This window comes from Garra rufa, chromosome 1 (assembly GCF_049309525.1).
Source record: "Garra rufa chromosome 1, GarRuf1.0, whole genome shotgun sequence".
Lineage (NCBI taxonomy): Eukaryota > Metazoa > Chordata > Actinopteri > Cypriniformes > Cyprinidae > Garra > Garra rufa.
In genome coordinates this window covers 45149786-45164190 of record NC_133361.1, presented here as the reverse complement: position 1 = coordinate 45164190, position 14405 = coordinate 45149786, and the positions used below count along the sequence as shown (strand labels likewise).

At 36.8% G+C, this 14405-nt stretch overlaps 1 protein-coding gene across 1 annotated transcript; it reads right to left on the bottom strand.

Moving 5' to 3' along the window:
• Nucleotides 1-9014: 9014 nt before the first annotated feature.
• On the bottom strand, nucleotides 9015-11918 carry LOC141319502 (coenzyme Q-binding protein COQ10 homolog, mitochondrial). The gene is made up of 5 exons (XM_073833257.1): nucleotides 11673-11918; nucleotides 10723-10875; nucleotides 10439-10631; nucleotides 10124-10225; nucleotides 9015-9599 (listed from the first exon to the last, which is right to left on the bottom strand). Exons 1-5 carry the CDS (start codon nucleotides 11768-11770, stop codon nucleotides 9429-9431), a joined length of 717 nt encoding a protein of 238 aa, XP_073689358.1. The 5' UTR covers nucleotides 11771-11918; the 3' UTR covers nucleotides 9015-9428.
• Nucleotides 11919-14405: the final 2487 nt, after the last annotated feature.

The following is a 14405-nucleotide window of genomic DNA, read 5'->3' as shown; positions in this document are numbered from 1 at the left end:
ATGAAAAAAATATTAAAAAGACAAAAACTCCTTTTAAAAGTACTGAAAGGTTTAAATTGCAACAATTAGTAAGGTCTATTAAAATCTCATTTAGTTGTGACTAGACGTGAAGCAGCATAAGTAGACCAGTTCATGCCAATAAGCCATATCATAATGTGAATAGTACTCTGTCTGCAACTAAAACACGGTTTTATGATGCATTCTTTAATAATCTTTTTGCAGTAAAACCTATCTGCATTGCTATCCTATATTCCATACCATTGTGAAATCCAATACCAGTAAAGGTTTGTGTGTGGTATCATGCAAGGTCAGGAGGGAGAATGTGTTCAAAGCATAGTGCGACGTGCAGTCGGTGCATCTGTCCTTGCATGTCAAGGATCAGGGTACACCGCCGACCTGCAACTATCTAAGGCTACAAGTGTGATGAGCACCCTGAGTCTACCCCAGGACAAGCCCAAAATTAGATCAAATGTTGGCCACGGATAGAGATTATGAACCCCAGGGATTGTACAAAGACACCTAGTATGCTAACTGAGCTGTGTGTGTGAGGATGCTGAGGTGGTATGCATGAAAACATATTACTTCATATGTCTTGGAAATCCAAAAAACAGATCCTAGTGGAATTTAAAACCTGCACACAAGTACTGATGAAGATGTCTAAAGCATCCACACAAAATATTATTATATAACCCCTAAATTCATTAAAAAAGACCGCCTGATAGCAAAATAATGACCTTTTAGTGTAATTATAAAAGTAAGTCACCCTGCAGGTTCTGGTACGCATTTTTTTTTATTGTGGAACCTTTAATGACTTTCGTTCATTAGCCGTTATAGGGAAATAATGAGAAGAATAACAACGTGCAGTAAGCGGGAAAACTGTTTGCACTACAAACCAGTGTGTTCATAATTAAGATAATACATTAAAATAATATGGTAAAACAAACTAATTTGCAATATCAAGCAGCTACTGTTTGTACGGCTAAAAATAGCTGGACACAGATGAGACCGGAAGCCAGATCCATAAAATTTACAAATGGCTGCATCCACTCTTGCAAGAAGAAAAAGGTGGATAAATTAAAATTAAGAATAACTTGTTTGTAATATTGGATGAAATCATCAAGTAAACCCATGTTAAAATATGAGTGTCAAATATGACTCTGTACTTAGGTTTTTGAGAAATATTTACAGTTGAAGTCAAAAGTTTACATACACCTTGCAGAATCTGCAAAATGTTAATTATTTGACCAAAATAAGAGTGATCATACAAAATGCATGTTATTTTTTATTTAGTACTAACCTGAATAAGATATTTCACATAAAAGATGTTTACATATAGTCCACAAGAGAAAATAATAGCTGAATTTATGAAATTGACCCAGTTCAAAAGTTTACATACACTTGATTCTTTATACTGTGTTGTTACCTGAATGATCCACAGCTGTGTGCCTTGTTTGTCCTGAACAGTTAAAATGCCTGCTGTTCTTCAGAAAAATCATTCAGGTCCCACAAAAAATGAAACACTGCATTAAGAGCTGGGGGGTGAAAACTTTTTCAATTTGAAGATCAGGGTAAATTTAAATTATCTTGTCTTCTGGGAAACATGTAAGTATCTTCTGAAGGGCAGTACTAAATGAAAAAAGTATTATATTTAGACAAAATAAGAAAAATGTACACATCTCATTCCATTCAATAGTTTACACCCCTGGCTCTTAATGCATAGTTTTTCTTTCTGGAGCATCAGTGAGTGTTTGAACCTTCTGTAATAGCTGCATATGAGTCCCTCATTTGTCCTCAGTGTGAAAAGATGGATCTCAAAACCATACAGTCATTGTTAGAAAGGGTTCAAATTAGTGGTGGGCCGTTATCGGCGTTAACGTGCTGCGTTAACGTGAGACTCATATCGCGCGATAAAAAAAATATCGCCGTTAATCTATTCTCAAAGTTGGGTTGGGAGCTGGGTCTAAACTACGCAAGATATGAAGACTTTCACTTTGATATTTTAGCGCGGATAACGTGCCTACCTAGTTGAATTGCACTGTAGCAGGCGAGAACGAGTCTTCAACTTCTGTGAAATGACCACATCAAATGAGACGCGCAGACATGGATGCAGTTATGAAGCCGCTTCAGGGCAGGTGCGTGCGTTGCTAGACCCTTTTTACCGGGGCACGTGCCCCAGTGAAAATCTGCTGTGCCCCAGTAAAATCTCAAGTTTGAGTTATAATTTACTTTGATAATCCCGAAATAAAGACATTTAACTATATGCAACAACTGAATTGACGCTTCTAAAAGCAACGCAGTTTATTGGAAGATGCACGCAGATAGGCTATCCATACCTGCGCGCCTGTGTATATTTTACGGGAACGCGCACGTCGTACAGCCTTTTGCGCAGAAGTACTTGGTTACACAAGTTTGTATAGTTAATTGTGTTGTAAATGCAATTGTCAAGAAGTTTGTAATGCATTTTGGAAACAGGAGATGAGCGCCTGGTCTAATGCGCCACCTGGCTTGAGAAACCCGTTCTCAAAGACTTACTTTTAGTCATTATTTGGGTAGCACACATATTCTGAATGCCTTCAAATTAGCCATTTTAATCTAGATTAATCTATATTAATTTCAAGATTTAATCTAGATTAATCTAGATTAAAAAAATTAATCTATGCCCACCTCTAGTTCAAATACACAAAAATGCGAAAAACCAAAGAATTTGTGGGACCTGAAGGATTTTTCTGAAGAACAGCAGGCAGTTTAACTGTTCAGGACAAACAAGGGACTCATGAGCAACTATCACTAACAGGCCCGGATTGGCTAATCGGGAGGACCGGGAGAATTCCCGGTGGGCCGGTCCGTTTTTTTGGCCGCGAGGGCCGGTGTCCCTAGCTGCCTGCACTCACAGCAGTCGCCAATTTTTATTATTATTATTTAATATTGTTGTTGTTGTTTTTGTTGCCGGCCTAATGTACTAAAGTGGTTATTTCAGAATTAGCCATTCAATAATAAAACTCTAATAAATCATAAATCGGTTAGTCTTGACTGGCACGCGTTTCGTCTCGCGCGCGCTCCGCGCATCCGCGCGTCCGCCGTCCGCCAAAACGACGCGAGACTGAAGTAGAAGTGCCCAGGTGGAGCAGAGAGACAAATCTGTCCTGTTTAGGACCTAAAGCGCAGGTCTGTTACATCTGTAAACAGACTATTGTAGTTTTGTCTTTGTTTACTTAAGTATTGAACTGCTAACAAATGTTAATCTATAAAAAATATCGTTTTAAAACAGGTTTAGGGAGCTACCCTTATAAAAATTAACGGTGGTTTTACAAAACATGTTTACTATAGTTATACAATAATTATACAATATACAATGGTTTTGCTACACTATACTTTCACCATGGTATAAAATTATGATTATACTAATGGGAATCAATCCTAAAAAAAACCCCCAAAAACATGGTTACTATGTTTACCATAGGCTCAATAATATCATGGTTAATTTTCCTTAGGGCCAAACATGACCCATGATAATGCAAAACATGTTTAGTTTTAAGATTTTTTAATAAATATATATTCAAGATGTAGCTAATTTTTGTTGTTTTAATTTTAACATTACGACAATAACACATGGTCCTAATGTAGTGGCCCTCTTTTTTCTGTTGCCCTTTTTTTCTATCAAATGTTTTAGTAATAATCATAAATTATATATAATTTTGAAAGCTTAGAAGCTCAAGAACCATCCTGGTGGCTGTCTCCTCCCCCTTAGCAGCAATGTCAAGTGTCAAAATCACAACTTTTTACAATCTTGACAAAAACATGTCTTTAAAAAGGTCTCAGTATTTCTGCAATAATCTGCTGATTGTCTTCTTTAAAAAAGACCAACCTTAGATCTGTACTGTATAGGTGGTTGTAAAGGTCGAGATGTGTTTATGAAAAAAAGTGACAGATACAAGAAAATTTGTTTAAAAAGTAAACACACATGAGAGACAGAGAGATTAAAAGAGATTAAAAGGCAAATTGGAAGTTCAAGAGATAGCATTTAATTATTTTACCCAGTTGATTTCAACTTTTCTTTATGTGATAATGAAAAATATTGTTGTCCAGGGTTTCAAATTTTGGTGTGGGATGGCCTGGATAAGTGTGAGATTTCCCGGCCTGAAATTTTGTCTCAGTCCGCCCCTGGTTAACGTCAAGCTAGTTAGGAGCAGTGCAAAACAACGATGTCTGCAAATCACCGTTCATGTTTATGTATCAAACTTTTTCTTGTACTGTTGCTCTTCAGCAGCAGCAGCAGCCTCTAGTCCAGTTTGCTGCTAAGAGTGAAAAGCCAGGCCCCGTAACATTACCAAGCACCAGTCATGAGCCCAACACACTAGAATGGGCAGGTAGGACAGTGCAATACTTGTTCTATTCTTTATTTGTGTTTAAGGACTCAACAATTTTGCACAGAATATATATTCAGATATTGCAGAAAAGGACATTGTGATGTTTAAAAGAGTAGTGTTAGACATTTACCCTTTAATGTTCTCATTTATGAAAAATATTTGAACTTATAAAGCAGCTGTTTACTTGAAAAAGACATGATAGTGTCATTAGAAAGTTTAATACATTTTATTTTAATCTTTATTTTATACATATAGCTTAATATACATTTGTATTTATTTGATATTTTTTCATTTCAAGGTTTGGATATTTATGAGCACTAATTCTAACAGAAAATACATACTGATACTGTTAAACATTATATTGTGTTAACTGTTCAAATAAATCTTCACTGTGAAGCAACACTTAGGCTACTGTATTTGCACTGAATTGGAAATGACGTCATTTTAATATAGTCAGTCGTGAACTAAAGTGGGCCGGTCTAAGGCTTGAAACTCCAGGGCTGAAAAGGAGTCCCACTCCGGCCCTGATCACTAAACAAAAGAAAACACAGCTGTGGATCATTCAGGTAAAAACGCTGTATTAAGAATTAAGTGTATGTAAACTTTTGACTCCAACTGTATTTGACATTCTTAATCATCATTGTATTGCATTGCATTATGGTTTGTCCCTAAGATATATAAACTACAGTAAGATTATATTTAAGTGCTTAGTTTTATGAACAAAGTAAAAAAATATTGGGAGATGTAAAGGGACAGCTGATATTTATATGTATTTTGTTAAAGTGGTCTACTATATTATAATTAAGATCTTGCTTTTTTTTGTTTACAAGATATCATGCTAATCATATACTCAACAGAAAACCCATATGCAAAGTTTATTTATTTATTCAAATATATAAGTGTTTGATAAACTAGTTTTGGCTAACTATTACATCACATGTCAGGCATTACAGGGTTAAACTAAGGTCTTGCACATTTTGACCATGAACAGGAATGACTCAAATCATTAGCTTGTTAAGGACAGGTGTGCTATTACGTTTCTAATAGATTGAGAGTGATAAACTATAACCATAAACCATATCTAGGTACACAGTATCATCAGTTTGTTTGGACCAGCAACCACTTTAATACCCTTATTGCAACAGCAACATGCTAACAACCATTTATAACACAACATGGCATCATGGTTGTGAGGTTGCACAAGAAAGAACCTTACATTTTCTTCAGAAAGTGTAAAGGTCTAGTTACTTTACACAATCTGGAATCACTGAATATATTGATGCAACTTCAACACACAGAGCTAATAGTAAATAGAAAAAATGCCCACCCTGAACCAGTCATAAGCTACAGGAGCAGCTATCATATAACTGAATTACTTTGCAATCTGTGAGGGACAGCATTCTGGAATGACATATAATATGAAAACCCCTCTGAATCAAAAGCAAAATAATATACAGTCTGTGTGCAGTAGTGTACAGTTTTGGAATGGAATCTCTTTCATCACAGAAAAATAAAAATAAAAATTCAGGACAAATTAGTACGGAGATATAGACTGATTTATCTTGTAACTCAAAATACCTAAAGCTATAGTTAGAAATGCACGTTTGACAGTCACATGTATAAACAGAACAAAGATTGTCAATCTAGATCTTGTTGGACACATTTGCTGTCAGGGTGTGTGTGTAAGAAAATCTCTTTAAAGAAATATACTCACCTCTGGTGTTTTAAGCAGGTGGTGTCAGCTAATCTGTGATTGGTCAGCACTGTAGAAACAGTAAGGAATTGGCTGTTTAGACAGAAAGGGGTGTGGTCTCTGCTGGCAGCCAGGGTTTATGTAAGCGATCCTGAAAACATGTGAGTTTCTTGGAACCCCTTCAAGACTTCACACTGAAGGAGCATTTTGAATGTGATACTGCGAGCCTCATACACATAATGCCGACATAACGTGTAAAATAGCTGCTCTCATCGAAATGTATGAATCATAGTGTATTGTTTACAGTTTGGCATAGTGTGATTGTGGATAATATTGAAGAAATACCAGCGAGTGACATAACCTGAATGAAACGAAAGACACTTCACAAAAGAACAGGAAGTGCATGCATACCTATTATGTCCTGTCTTGTGGCTTCTGTATATGAACACAGTGTATTCTTGTGCTGCAACCATGGCCGTAGCCAGCTATGAGGTCACCGAGGTCCGGACCTCGGTCATTTTTTATATTTAAAAATAAAATTTCAAGCTCTCTGAATGATTATTTAGCCGTTTAAACCACCTCATATCACATGAGTGTTTGCAATTCATGTTGCTGTGAGAAGAAGCTAGCGCAGTGAACGGGGCTTGAGAGCGCGTTGAGTGAGAGCGCGGGTTCAGCCTCCGTTTGTTGCCGGACCCACCAATTATACCTGTTTTTTTACTCGTTTTTCCAATTTAGTGTGACACTTTGGGACGTTTATAAAGTGGAAGGTTGAACGTTCGTGGTAGTGATATATTAATCTTATTTACAAAACACAAGCTTTGAACTTATTTCATTCAGATATCTTTTTCTTTCTTTTTGTAATTGCTTGTTTTTCGTAGCAATATCTGGCAACGTACATTCATAAAAAAGTTTATAGACAATCTGTAACTTAATTGCTGAAAGGAAGATACCATAATCGGTAAGACAAACGCAGTGATCATCGTTAATATCTGAAATAAATGTATAACACTATCAAAAACAATAGCATAAAACAAATCTGTTTGTTACAGAATGAAATAGGCTACTATGTTAACGTTACTGGCCAGCAGGAAGACGTCTCATGCTCTTTAGTTAACTTTAAGTCATCAAAAAACATTAATTAAGCAGTGTTTCTCAACTAGTGGGTCGCGGAGTGTGCAGTCAAAGAAACAATAAACGTAAGTTAATTCTGTTTTTTTTTTCTGACGCTAGACTATTATTTTGAAAGACGTGCGTGAAAGCGGTTGACCCTTCTATCAGTACCTGAGAAAAATGCTTTTTCCTCATTCAGTATCTACGGTCAAATGAGATGTTGTCAAGTTTTATGTCAGTGTCATTATTCTAACGTTATTTTTATAACTTGTTATAAAATAAAAATTCCCTCAGCTAAAGAAAAAACGAACTTTCCAGTCCTGTCAGTCATATTGTGCTCTTTGCGCACACTCTTCAATTACACGGGCAAATTTACAATGGTAACAGATCTTATTGGTGCATTTGTGGGTGTTATAGCACAATTCTTGACACCTTACTTCGGACCTCACTAATTTTCAAACCCTGGTTACGGCCTTGGCTGCAACATTTTATAAAGAAACAAGTTTATGGGTTGGGTATGGTGAGAAAATTAGAAATCAACTATGCTTCACGTGTTAAAACTTTATAAGATTTTAAGGTTCATTCTTTTACCACTTCATTATTACGGAGCCCCTAAAGGGACATAGTGGTGGGAAAAAATCGGGGTGAGTGGAAAAAATAGTGTAGGAAATAGAGTGGAAGGGAAAAAATATTTTTCTAATTTTTTTGCGTTCGGTTCTCTCGCAACACTTTTGGGTTTCCTCTAGAAACTTTGCGTTCTCATATTTTAATGACAGTATATTTATTGAACAAAAATTTATTATTTTATTTATTAAAATAAGCAGTAAATAGTACAAACTTTGCTAAAGTGTTTGTTTTGAACAAGTATTAACTCAGACATTTTTTTTTTTTTAAACATTATTTTAGCTAAAATATTTGTATCAATACTGTGTGCCTTTTACCCCATTCTGGTGAGCCTTTTACCCTGTGTGAGGGTTAAAAACCACCCTTGCCACTTCATACATTTATCAAATTTTTAAACAGAATAAATGACTTGTATAATTTATTTTCACACAAAATCTGTTGCTCCATAAATGTTCAAAATAAACATATATTTATATTCAGTCATTCACTTTGGGCAGTGACAAGCAATTTTTTTTTCTTAGGGTGTGCCTTTAGCCCAGTTGTACCCTATATAGTTTATTAATAAATTATACATACAGAAAAGCCCAGAATATGAACAGAAATATATTTTACTAATAAACTGTGTGACAGATTTGGTCTTTTGGTATTGTCCATTAGCCTACCTTAGGCATTTTCTATGGGGGAGAAAAAGCTTGTAACATGCTGTGCGTTGTATTCATGGCTATCAGCTTTATCAATAGTAATGTTATTAACAAGGTTGTTAATATTAAAATTGTTATTAGTATTAATAGTATTTAATAATACCGACTTGGGCCCCAGTGTCACTTTTTTAGTACATTAAGCCACATTAAGCATTTCAGAATGTCTCAAACCTTGCCTTGAACTGTATTTTTTATACTTAAGTCCAAGTTCAAAATATAATACTATAGAATGCTCCATTGTGAACGTACAGAGCTGTATGAACCACTAACTTACAGGCTGTGAAGTAAACAGAAAGTGTTTGTCCAAATTCAACTCGTTTTGTGAGAGAATGCAAGTTTTGCGAGAGAACGCAAAAAAACTGAAAAACATTTTTTCTTCTCACCACAAAGTTTTTTTCCAGCACCATGTCCCCTTAGGGGCTCTATAAATGATAAACTCAAGGTTTTTTGTCTAGTGTTGTGTGGTTCTGACAGCCAAAAAAAAAAAAAAAAAAAAAAAATCATAAAAACAAACAATTTTAAGAAAATATATTATTTTATTACAAGTTTGGAAAAAGTGCATTCAATAATAATTTAAAGCAGATTTTTTTCCCTTTGGTCAACCATGTGAATATGATCATAAATATGAAAAAAGCATCCATCCTCCACACATTTTACTGCAATCATCTTATTCTTTCACTCCACAGATAATATATAAATTATACACACACACACACACACACACACACACACACACCCACTCATCAGAATAAATTATATATCTCATGGTTTAAATAAATAGGCTTCTCAAACATGTTCTCTTTTTTTTTTCAGCAAAAATATGTGCTGGCATTGAAAGTCCAAAATCCAACAAACTGGATTAAAAAAGAGAAGCTGTTCTTCCCCAGAACATTTCAACAATGTGGTTGTTTATATCTCCTCGTGTCTGTTTTAACAAGGTTCGCAAGTTGCTCTTCTGAGTGAAGTCTTCTGTCGATGAACGCCGGTGCCGTAAAGTTTGGTTGCTCGCTTCTCAAAAGCGTTGACCATCTGTTTAACCACCTCATCAAAAAATACCGTCGCTAATTGCGAGTGGAGCAGAGATTTGAACTCAAATGACACCTAGAGAGGGGACACACAGATATGGGTAGAATTAGTTCACATTTAATTTATTTATGTACTGTATGATTTTAAAAAAAAGTTCAGCTGAGTTTACTTTTTTCCCCTAATTAACAAAGGCTTTGTACTGCTAACATTCATTCATGTTTTAGTCTTCATTCTTGTTAATCAATGGCTCCTTTAATCTCCCAAATCCCTGTCTACTTCCTGTGATGTCCATCGCACCATGTCTAATCCGGTGACATTTAGGTCGTACAGTTCCCTTCGGCAAAGGAATAGTTATCATGTCTGTCTTCGCTACTGTCTATTTAAGGAGAACCGGAAAGGCAACTCACATGTGGTAAAAATAGCCACTAATCTGGTCTAATACCTCTGCTCACTTTGAACAGGAATTATAGGATTAAACCACCAAAGAGGAGGAACGCGAGTAAAAGAAGTGTCAAACTGATGAATGTAGATTGTAATAGTGTGCGCTTGTCTGCATAAGTGCTCGCCTCTGTAGGCTATTTGCTGGTTGTGCTACTTACAAAGAACTCCACATTGCAGGATTCGGCCTGGCCTGCAGCTGCAGGAGTGAATCGCCACAATGTCTCAAGGTGATTGAAGAGAGTCCCGTCTGTACACACCGCCTGAAACACAAGAGCATAGTTTAGACAGACGGCCCCTGACGGCTTATTTGGCTAGTATGTAAGCTGATCCTGTGATGCATAGACATGTTGAAGGCTTAGGACAAACATCAGGTCTATCCATGTTAAATCAATACCACTTAATCTAAACAAGAATAATGTCTTGCATTTATAACTGAAACGCTTGTCTGATTTCCAAATAGTGTTCAGACTCACTCGGACTTGGTGGTTCGGGATGACTGTGACCTCAGAGGTGTAGCGTTCGACGATTGGCGGGAACCCGATTTCAAGCTGAGCTCGCATGTCTCCGTTTCGCCCCCTCGTTACCTTTGACTTCTTGCACCAAGGCACGAACTGCTGGTACTGGTCTACATTGGCAACAATGTCGTACATCTGCTCAGGTGAGTAACTAATGGGAAAATCAACGTGTGTTAACAAATTATTAACTTGGAGTTAAAATCGAAATGTTTTGGTTTTATGTTACAGTGGTGTGTACATACGCAATGCTCCGGCTCTCTGAGTACTCCATTCTCCTCGCTATGAGGGGGGCTGATAAGTTAATGAAACTTCGAGCGGGTACCATCAGAGAAGATGCTGAAGGAGGAGGTAAGCTCACCCGCCGTGTAGCTAAGATGCCACACGAGCTTAAATGTCTAGAAAAAAAGAAACACAAGTTGTTATTCACCTGACAGAAGCAGTATACCTTCAGTCACAGTCTTGTCATTTGTCTCTAAAGAGCTGCATCATGCAACTTGCATGTAGATTTGTTCACAACAAATGCACAAAACACAATGTGACGCAGTGTTTTAGAAACTTCTGTGTTGACTCGGTAAAATGACGTACTTTCTAGTAAATAGCAAAGAGCAGCCGATCAATACAGGTTAACTCGTTTACCGCTGTATGGCACACGACCAAAAGCGCGCGGCCGCGCACTGCCAGTGCGCTATTTAAAAGATGCACACGCTTCGCCTTCTTTTCAGGATTCCAAAAACAAAATTAATTCAGTGGATAAAAGCTTTAAGTTATAAATACGTTATTAGACTTTAGAAATACTATTGTTTTTCTTTTGGTATTTTCGGTACTTTCAGCTCACAACAACAGCTCTTTCAGTTTCACCGTCTCGTGAATTCTCACTACCCTGTGAGTTTATTTTACACCAGCGGTTGCTGCTCTTCTGCTTTGTTCAACATTCCCATACAATTCACAACTACCTGCTACATAGTCGCTCAGTTCAACTGGCTTTCACCACTGCGACCATTTAAAATAAACACTCGACGCATAAGTTAGTGTAAAGGAAACTGAAAGAAACTAACGTTAAAAGCACCCGGCTGTTTTCTGAGCTAGTTAGCACGCATTTGGTGGTTTATTTAGGTATAATAGCCTGAATAATTTAAGTATTTCGACTTGATTTATTAAAAAAAATTGTAAAAACTGAGTAATGCGCTTTTACCTGATGGTGCAGTTGGAGTTTCTCCTCAGGATATCGCATGACTGTCTTTCTGACATCTCCAGTGCCCGGACGAAAAGCGAAGTGGCCTTCTTTGCCATTAGTGCTATTCGAAGCTTGTGAAATCACTGCGCAATGATAACTGTGCCAATGGCCGTAATAACCGGCGGCTTCATTAGGACTGAACGATAGTGGAGTGGCTTTACTATTAAGGGCAGAGCTGTGGAGTGACGCTCTGAGGGGGAGGAGTTGAGAACCGGCTCCCACAGGTGCTCAGACGATCTTGAAGTTATTCTCCGAGTCAGTCCTCGCTGCAGCCTGTAGCGCGATGACGTAGCTGGATCAGGTCCAGTACGTAATGGACGTTGTAATGCGCATGCGCGGTGGTTTGTTTTGCTGATATTTCAATATAAACAGTCACAGGAGTGAAAACAGCTTGATCTGACAGCTATGATCAGTTTGTATATTATATCTAATGTTTAATGTTGTTGTTTTTTCCCCCATATATGTACATGCCCTGCTGACACTGGGTTCTGCTTCAATTTGCTGATCACTGTAGAAAAATGAGTAACCATTAAAGGGGCCGTTCACATGTCGCGCCTAAAAACGCGTGGAAAACGCTAGGCGCGCCGCTCTCTTCCTTATCAACAAAGCGCTTGGGCGCTTGCGCTCCGGAAGCGTCTGCCGTTTCTAAGCAACCATCAGCTGCGCTCTAGCTCCAAGCCTATGCGTCTCCAATTGGGGCTTGACAAATCATAAAGTTCAGGAAATCCCTGGACCACAATGATGAGCTGCTTCTCCATGTTTCTGCTGAGGTTTCAATGTAACGGAAAAACGTGAGGAAGCTGATTGGTTTGTTCATGTCACATGACCTGCGGTGCGCTTGCGACATTCTGAAAAGTTGAGATGTTTTTAAATCGATGCGGCGCGGACGCGCCTGGAAAAAACGAGCGCGTCGCACCGCGTCGCGACCGCGTCGCTGCCAATATGCGCGCGCAAGCCGCGTGTCTCCATTTGAAATAACGAACTTGCGCGCGCAAAAGACGCTTCATGTGAACGGCCCCAAAGAAGGAACTCTTACCAATCAAAATACCATTAAGCACATTCTTTTTTTTTTTTTTTTTTTTTTTTTGGACATTTGACAAGATTTTTTTTTTTTGTGTGCTGTTATTATTTTTCCATTTCCCTTCAAAGTGTAGGTATTTCAAGTATTTTACATACCTTATTGTATTGTAACTTTAGGATTAAAATGACATATTTTTAAAATGACACATAAAATGACAAATTTTTGCCTCCACTCAACAATAAATATGTTGTATATAAACTCACTGAAAATAATACTTGACAAAGATATTATGCTTTTAATCCATCAGATTTAAATTTAAAAGCTCTAAAGTTATGCAATTTAAAACTTTAAAATTTTAACATTTTGCCTGTGTGTAGAGAGCATCACATCACAACTTAAGCATCACATTTATGTAAATTATTCATCAATTATTACTTATTAATATTCTCCACTACTAGTACTGTACAGGTTAGAATATCATCACAATACATTATTGTCCATTTAAACCAGCGCATTCGTATTATATTCAGAGATCGCTACTGCGCATGTGTCTGTGACGTCGGTAAAACAAACCACCGCACACGCGCCTAACTACGTCCATTATCAAAAAAGATGAAATTAACGAATATTTCATCATTAACCTTCTATTACTACTTGCAAAATTTCATATTCACCGCTGCAAATTCACTCAACAAAATCCTTTATTTATTATTTTTTAAAAAGAGGTTTAACAGTATATCCAAACTATTTCATCATCCAAAAATCTTAAGGCTTCTAAAACTATCAATTTGTTTCATCTTTTTAATTTATATTGTTTAAGGTTTGTTTTGTATATATTTTTTATTTAATTATATACATGTATAATGCTGACATTTTTGTACTTTTGTGCTTTGTACCTTGGCAATAAAAATATAAATAAATAAATAAATAAATAAACGTCCAGTACGTATTGGACCTGATCCAACTACGTCATCGCGCTACAGCCTGCAGCGAGGACCTCTTGGGGTTATTCACCTTCAGGGGTTTCACTTTGGCGCGTCATTGATTGTCTGGAACAAGGGGAAATATGTGCTTTAGGGCAAAGGTTTTCAGTCTTTTAAATCCAAGGCCCCCCATTGTTCGCGACAATATTAGAAGAAGAAAAAAAAAAAAGAAGGCTCCAATAAGACTTTTTTATTGGTTTATGATTTAATGGATATGATTTTTTTGTGGTAACCTTAAAGGTAACTTAAAGGTAGTGTGTGTGTGTGTGTGTGTGTGTGTGTGTGTGTGTGTGTGTGTGTGTGTGTGTGTGTGTACACACTACCAGCCACAAGTTTTTGGACAGTAAGATATTTATTTTTTATAAGTCTCTCCTGCTCATCAAGCCTGCATTTATTTGATGCAAAATACAGCAAAAGCAGGGATATTGTGAAATATTTTTTCAATTTTAAATAATTGCTTTTTGTTTGAATATATTTTAAAATGTAATTTATACCTGTGATCAAAGCTACATTTTTCAGCATCATTACTCCAGTCTTTAATGTGACATGATCCTTCAGAAATCATTCTAATATGTTGATTTTTTTTTTTTTTTTTTTTTTTTTTTACAGTTTGGACTTGCTTTCACTTCTTTATTGGCTAGACGACGGATTTTATTTCTTTGGAAGTCGAAGAAACCCCTAGGTATC

What these genes read in the sequence shown, in the direction of transcription:
- LOC141319502 (XM_073833257.1), bottom strand. Translation starts at nt 11,770, where the DNA reads ATGGCAAAGAAGGCCACTTCGCTTTTCGTCCGGGCACTGGAGATGTCA. An exon ending in AACTCCAACTGCACCATCAG is followed by an intron (nt 10,876 to 11,672) that starts GTAAAAGCGCAT and finishes CTTTTTTTCTAG; the next exon opens with ACATTTAAGCTCGTGTGGCA. An exon ending in CCTGCAATGTGGAGTTCTTT is followed by an intron (nt 9,600 to 10,123) that starts GTAAGTAGCACA and finishes TCCCCTCTCTAG; the next exon opens with GTGTCATTTGAGTTCAAATC.